Below are 7255 nucleotides of genomic sequence, written 5' to 3'. Positions count from 1 at the left end.
CACGACGATGCCCTACAAAGACCTCTACCGGTGCTGCAATAACTTAGAAGATCTTTGGCAGTAATATAGTTAAGGTATTATAAATTCCGCTATTTATTAACCTCTACAATTACTATATAAAAGGCGTTAATACTACTAATTAGATAAGATCTTATTATAGCTCCCTCTAACGTTACCGCAAGACTTAGAAGCCTCTATTCTACTTCCTCCTTAATATAATTATTATTAACTACTATAAGCTATCTTCCTACTTTACCAACGGCTGGCCGAGACGAAGTGGCTATAAGAAGTTCCTTAAACGACTTATAAACTCTCTATTTAAGCTTTCTACCCAAATACCTTAAAGCAATTATGCGTGGATCTCTATAGATTAAATACAGTGGTACCTAGTAATATATTATAGATATAAGGCAGTTAAAATTAATACAAAGCCGATGACTTGCTCTACATGCTTAGAGGTAGGAAGGAAGAGCCAAATTAAGAAACCTTTAAGTAGGAAGCCTCTCTGCGAGCTTTTAGTAAATACAACAAAGAGGTCGCGCGATAGTAAGGAGTTTAAGAGACCTTAAAGGTCACTAAGAACAACGTACGGGTGTAGACTCTATCGAATACCACTATGTAAAGGCGGCCCATATTGGCAGGAGCATATAGATCGGCTTAACAATAAGGAATAAGTGTCTATATATAATATATACCAACATTTCAATATATTCGTAGCTTTAGTTAAGACCTTTGGTAATGCGGCAGAACGATTAACCGCCTAGGAATGCAGCTTATTGATTAGTACGCACGGGCCACCATTTATTGGACGTAAACGACAATGTAAGGGATAATCCCTTAGACCCTCGGAGAGGAATCCACCTTAGCGCTCTATAATTGGCTACTAAAGCTAGCGCAAGCACTAACGCCTGCGGCGTACATTAGGCTGCGGCGCCGGTCACTAATTGGCTCAGGAGTTTATAGGAGTCACAGGGGTTACAGAGGTGTGGCGGTGCCAGTCGCTGATTGGCTCAGGAGTTTGCAGGAGGTGGATTTTCTCTCCGTGGGTCTGAGTCAACTGAGATAAGGAGGTTGAGGGCCCCAAGAATTCTAAGATTGGCGATTTTTATTAGCGCACTGTAATTTTAGCGCAAACGAGAGAATGGATGATTAGGCGTAGGGGGATCTCTAACCGGACTTGATCGAGTAAACCTCACAACCTCTGACACTCGTTACCTGCCGCAGCTGGGAGAGACTTCCTTCGGTGACAGCGTCATCTTGGGCATAAGTATGGCTAGCTGGCTTTGTCAATGGACCTGCAAACTGGCTGTGCCTGCGTACTGACCATTTAGCGTGAATGAGAGCGTTGTACGGGCGCAGCACAATGTAGCAACCTCTTAACACCTACACTTGATGCCAAGATTGCACTTTTAGCACGCTGAGGAGAAGGAGGACCGGGAGGGCAAGAATAAAGCAGAAGCTGAACGAACCTTGATTGGGCTCCAAAGGTCGGACGCTCTTGTTGGTAGCGCACTCTCAAAGTAATGTAACTTCAGAATTACGTTTTGTCCGTGACAAAATCAATGCGGTGACAGCCATGGTATAACAAGCCATGGTACACTTGCCGACCCAGGACATTTTTACCTTATTTCCATAGTGCCGTTTAACTGGAAGAGGGGTAGCCGTACCGTGATTTAACATTAGCAAGAGGCTGAGCGTGCGTCGAGCAAGGCTGAGAACCGTTGAACGGGCTTTTTGGCTGTGGTCACTACGCTCAACTCACTGCAATTTTAGCGCAAAAGACGAGATTGCTTATATAAGTATATAACTTGGAAGACCAAGGGCTAGTTCTAATAGCAATAAATATAAGAAGCCAGGTAGACACTACTGAAAAAAAAAGGCCTGAAGCTAATTAGGATTAGGTCAACGATAAGTAGACCTACAGGGAAAGCCCTTTTAGCAAATACAGGTTGAGGAATCTCGAAAACACTTATAAACCCGAATGTCGTGAAAACACAAGACGCCTCTGACCTAGGTAATCGGAGGATTATTGCTATGTCATATAATTCAGACAAACCATACATATGGCTCAGGTTCATACACCTGTCCCAAGCCTACCAGTCTCAATCGCAGCGCCAACGACTCCATCCCCCTTCACAATAGCCGTCGTACAAATCAATAAACGCTTCCCACCCCCCTCCGCCAGCTTCTTCGCCACAAATCTTAAAGCCGCAATCTCAGCACGACAGACCCCCCCTAAGAAGAACACCACAACCGTTTTGCCGCTATCCGCATGCCCAGCCCCATTCAGCATCTGCCGCGCCTTGGCCGCCTTCTCCTCGCCCATCTGCGTCTCATCGAACGTCCCACCACGAATATTCTTCGCCGCATCCTCGAACAGCCGCCACCCCTGCGCCGCAGCAGCCGCCTGCTGTCCGGCAGGCTTGACCAGAGCGGCCAGATAGTGCTTCTGCACGATGCTCTGCACTAGCCGCACGCTGAGCGGCGCGTAGCCGCTAAAGACGTACGAGATGTCGTTGGGGTCAGCCTCGTTGACTTCGTCGTCCCAGAGGCGGAGGCTCCGGCGTACGGGGGTGTAGTTGGTCACGGAGCCGGGTTTGGCGGCCGCGCCGCCTAGGCCGCCGCTGCGGGTTGTTAGGAGACCCATTTTTTCGAGGGAGGAGAGGGTCAGCAGGTGTTGCTGGCCGTAGCCGTGCAGGACTGCGCGCTTGAAGTTCTCGAGGTCCTTGGCGCGCATGCCGGCGCTTGTACAACTTTCAAGACATAGCAGCCGCAGGATGGTGGGTAAGGGGATATCTCGGTCTATGAGTTCTTCGATGGTGTCGTGTTGTGTGGTTGGATCGGTCCCTGACATAATGTTTTGCTGGACTTCCAGTGGGCGGGTGAAAAGTTCTGAGCGTGTGTGCTTGATAATTTCCTCAGCAAGGGATGTGTGTAACTTTAAACTGGCTTGTTCAGCTTGGTATCCTGGTAGTTTTGCGACGAACTCCCTCAGTTCAGCAGTGGATTTGGATGCTATTTGCCGGCTTTCGTAAGAACTTTGTAGCCGCCTTGCAACTTTATTCAGAAGATTGCCGACGATTGCAAAGTTAGAGTCACCGAGAGTGTTATAAAGGGTGTCCTTGGAATCAATTGCGATTTTACGCTTCAACGTTTGTGGACCTGCGGACGCGGAACCGGCGTTCTGTGATGATTGTTGAGGGGCTCCACCGACAATGGATGAATCAACTTCTGCTTGGTTCGCTTGAATGCCGAATACTTCATCAATCAGGCCTTCGTACGTCAACTGAGTGAGAAGGACCGTTGGGAAATCGATTTCGCGATCTATGATGATCAAACTATCTATTGATGAGCTCGGAGTGAGGCCTAGGAAGGATGTACCACTACCATTCGAGCTTTCACTGGCAGTTAGTTCGGTTCGCATACGGATGAGTAGGTCAGCTAGACGCTTCGCGTTGTCTCCTTTCCCAATGATGCGAGGGAAGAGCCCATGTTTCTGTTGCAGGAGCATAAGGGCCTTTGCAGACAGGTAGATGGATGTGGGGTCTTTCCGCTATGTGATGTCAGTAAAGAAGCTCATAAAAGTTGATTACTTGGATTTCACACCAAGTAAAGGTCGCTTAAGCAGTCATCCAGTTCTAGAGACAACAAATCTTCGGCAAGGGGAATGAAGTAGAGAGGACATTCGGTGACATTGGCTTCGCCAAGTACTCCAGCTTCCTCTAGAATCTGATCCGAGACCATCGTACGCCGGGGTACCCAAAAGATAGAGAATTCATGATCCATCTGACTTTTATTACGAAGCCGCTTAATCTGATCTAGGAGAAGATGTTAGCAACTAATGATAGACTTGCCCCAGATAGAGAAGAAAAGGGTTATCCAATGAAAATGCAGGTTATTAAAACTTTTGCTGTAGAGATCAAGACTGATTAGGTAGAGTAAGGAAGAATCTACATAATCTACTTTAGATTCCCAAATAATCCGGCGTTATGCCGTTCAGCACAACGGGTATACTGAGGTAATATTGCGGTTGAGGAAAGGTGGATTTTGGAAGAATAGAGACATACTAGCTACAGCCATTACCGTTTTCGCCTTCTCCCCACGAACGAGGAATACAATATTGCGCTGAGAGGAGTCGACATTATCATTCTCCAAGAAGAATGGCTTGTCCACGCCATACTCCTGGAGCGTTGAGAATTTGACTAGCAGATTCAGTGGTCCAGCTAGCGCCTTTTCAAGCACGAGATTCTTCTTCCCCCGAACCTTGAAGCCACTTAGTTAGTAGACTTTCCGTACAAAGAGACCTGATTGCCTTACTTACGCCTTCGAGGAGTTGAAGGAGGTCTCGGCGAGCTTTCTCACTGATATCAGACGTGTGTAGCGCCGCATGGGGAGCCATCCTTGCATCCAAATCACGGAATATAGATAGTGGCTATGAATTGGGAAGGCATCATGTGAGGCAACAAGATAATAAGGATGTTGCTGCCTATATACGAGCGTCATGAGACTCCGGTTTCGAAAGTTGGAGGTTGATAGTTGGAATTTAACAAGATCGCTTATGGGCTACCGTACTAATACGGGGGGCGGATAGACCCAAGACGCAGTTGAATTTCGGGCATCACATGACTCAACCCAAAAATAATCTAGAGCTTTTATTGTCCCCCCAGTTCCCTTTACGCCCTCACAGTCCCGTTGCATGCAGGCCTTCTCCCTCGCCTGCGTCAGATCTGCACGCTCCATCTACGGCGTTACTTGGACTGCTTCCAAAATAACCTGTCGAAACTTCGCAAACACCCCATTACGACATCAACACTGCGGCATAGACAATATGGGCAAGAAGGAGAAGACGAGCTTTCAGCTCAGGACGCCAGAGGGGACGAAGGATTGTAAGTCAATACCACAATTATTATATGCAATTGAGCCAAGCTGACGTTTTATTTGAAAGGGAAGGAACTGATATGGTCGTACGGGACAGAATATTTTCGACCATCACCGAAGTCTTCAAACGTCATGGAGCAGTCACAATAGACACGTGCGTTCTTATACTAGTCTTCCCGACCAAGACCCTGTCTAATCTCCCCTTCAGCCCCGTCTTCGAGCCTAAAGAAATTCTCGCTGGAAAATATGGCGAAGATAGCAAACTCATCTACAACCTCGCCGACCAAGGCGGCGAGCTCTGCTCCCTCCGCTACGACCCCACGGTCCCCTTTGCGCGCTGGCTCGCCATGAACTCCTCTATAAAACACATCAAATGATACTGCATTGCTAAAGTCTATAGGCGCGACCAGCCTGCTGACGAAAGGTCNCATGCGCGAGTTCTACCAGTGCGATTTTGATGTCGCGGGTGAACACGATCCTATGTTGCCCGATGCAGAGATCCTAAGATCGCGAGCGAGATATTTGAGCCGCTAGGTTGGCAGGGGAAGTACACGATCAAGATCAATCACAGGAAGATTCTGGATGGGATATTTGAGGTCTGCGGCGTGCCCACGGAGAAGCTAAGGACGATAAGTAGCGCGGTATACAAGCTAGACAAGGTATTCCACGCCCAAAATGTCCCCGAAAACCACATTCGGGCCCTCTGCTGACCAAGATCCCTCTACCTAGTCACCCTGGGAAGAAGTCCGCCGCGAAATGACCGAAGAAAAAGGCCTCGACCCCGCCGTCGCCGATAAGATCGGCACGTACGTCAACTTCAAAGGCGGCCGCGACCAACTTTCAAAGCTCAGCTCGGACGAAACTCTCTCCGCAAACCTCTCAGCCAAGAAGGGCCTCAACGACATGACGCTTCTCTTCGACTACCTAGATATATTCGGCGTGCTGGACATGAGCCTAGCGCGAGGGCTGGAACTACACCGGCGGGATCTACGAGGTCGTGACGGGAGGCTCGGCGCCAACCAGCAAAGGGAATACAGAGGGACAGAAGGTGTAGCGGGCCACGAAGAAAGAAAAAAGCGCTTCCGCGGATGCGGATGAGGACAGTTCTTCGGACCCAACTGTGGGCGTAGGCAACCTAGCAGCCGGCGGCCGCTACGACGAACCCGTCGGCATGTTCAGTGGCAAAAGCCAGATTCCGTGCGTTGGGATTTCGTTCGGTGTAGACAGGATCTTCAGCATCACGGAAGCGCGGGTGGAGAAAGAGGACACTAAGGCTGTCCGCTCGAACGAGGTCGATGTCTTTGTCATAGCGTTTGGCGGAAAGGGCTTCACAGGTTTGTTAAAAGAGCGTATGGAGGTCGCCAAGCAGCTCTGGGATTCCGGAATCAAGACCGAGTTCTCATGGAAGGTGAAGCCGAAGCTGCCGCAGCAATTCAAGGCTGCCGAAGCTGGTGGTGTACCTTTTGCCGTTATTCTGGGCGAGGACGAGCTTGCTGAGGGCAAGGTGAAGTTAAAGCAGATGGGCTTGTCGGAGGACAACCCCGAGAAGCAGGGTGTAATCGTGTCAAGAGAGGAGCTGGTAGCAGAGGTAAGGGAAAGGTTAACAAAGTTGACCGATGGGCCAGATGAGGCGGCTCAGATGGTTGCGGAGCTGAAGTTGCAGGAGAAGGAAGATGTGCCCGGGGACGCATCGGCCATATCCACTGTGTCCTGATCTTAACGCGGAAATGCCATGTACTAAAGTAAAAGCACGTCGAAGCGAACACGGGTCTATTTGGACTAGGAAAAGGACATGCCCCGATTGGTTTAAAGAGATATAGAAGAAGCTTGATGAGTTTGGAGGTCTTCGGTGTATCTTCTACACTTACCACTCATCTCGAAAGCACCATTAGAATCATCTTGAAACTAGTTCGCGAATACTATCACTGCTTCAAAGCGCAGCTTCTGAGGGTTGAGCTCTCCTTTTATTACTAACCATGGCGTTTTAATGAACATCTAGTGGACCTTGGTTCTCAATCTATATACTAAGCTTATTACATCCTCCACCTCTTAAAGCTTCTAGTCATTTCCACACGATCTATAACTCACGCTCCCCTAGAACAAACAATCTACTCCCTCAAACATTACCCCCCCACCCCTTTCTACAATGGTCTTTTCCATCTTTCCACCGGCTGTATAAACCATCAGCGTTCCCTCAGTCCCTAAGTCCCCATACACAACCTTCACACTCTCCGCTCGCTTATCCGTCATCGTCACAATCTCTACTTCTGTCCCATCATCTCCCTCACCACTGAAATAGACGAGCCGCGACTCCGACACAGACAACGACGGGAAAATCTCAATCGTCAGCGAAGGTCTCCAGTCCTTCGTCCACTTG

At 48.8% G+C, this 7255-nt stretch overlaps 2 protein-coding genes across 2 annotated transcripts; one reads left to right on the top strand and one right to left on the bottom strand.

Annotated features, from left to right (window-relative positions):
- Positions 1-1821: 1821 nt before the first annotated feature.
- K441DRAFT_661420 (Sec1-like protein) lies at positions 1822-4510 on the bottom strand. Its single transcript, XM_067648869.1, has 4 exons — positions 4322-4510; positions 4068-4263; positions 3607-3818; positions 1822-3553 (listed from the first exon to the last, which is right to left on the bottom strand). The coding sequence occupies exons 1-4, from the start codon at positions 4397-4399 to the stop codon at positions 2075-2077; spliced, it is 1965 nt and encodes a 654-aa protein (XP_067503027.1). The 5' UTR covers positions 4400-4510; the 3' UTR covers positions 1822-2074.
- Positions 4511-4828: 318 nt separating this feature from the next.
- On the top strand, positions 4829-6592 carry K441DRAFT_706112 (histidyl-tRNA synthetase; the record flags this gene model as incomplete). The annotated part of the gene is made up of 7 exons (XM_067653637.1): positions 4829-4890; positions 4946-5032; positions 5087-5201; positions 5272-5344; positions 5377-5537; positions 5608-5817; positions 5933-6592. 7 exons carry the CDS (start codon positions 4829-4831, stop codon positions 6590-6592), a joined length of 1368 nt encoding a protein of 455 aa, XP_067503026.1.
- Between the last annotated feature and the right edge of the window lie 663 nt (positions 6593-7255).

The sequence above is a fragment of the Cenococcum geophilum genome, assembly GCF_001692895.1.
Source record: "Cenococcum geophilum 1.58 unplaced genomic scaffold K441scaffold_26, whole genome shotgun sequence".
NCBI classification, from domain to species: Eukaryota; Fungi; Ascomycota; class Dothideomycetes; order Gloniales; family Gloniaceae; genus Cenococcum; species Cenococcum geophilum.
This window is presented reverse-complemented; position numbering and strand designations above follow the sequence as displayed.

Excerpts from the sequence above, each read along its gene's own strand:
- K441DRAFT_661420 (XM_067648869.1), bottom strand. The coding sequence starts at position 4,399 with ATGGCTCCCCATGCGGCGCTACACACGTCTGATATCAGTGAGAAAGCT. Across the intron at positions 4,264-4,321 it reads TCCTTCAACTCCTCGAAGGC|GTTCGGGGGAAGAAGAATCT; the intron begins GTAAGTAAGGCA and ends AGTGGCTTCAAG. Across the intron at positions 3,554-3,606 it reads GCTTAAGCGACCTTTACTTG|CGGAAAGACCCCACATCCAT; the intron begins GTGTGAAATCCA and ends GACATCACATAG.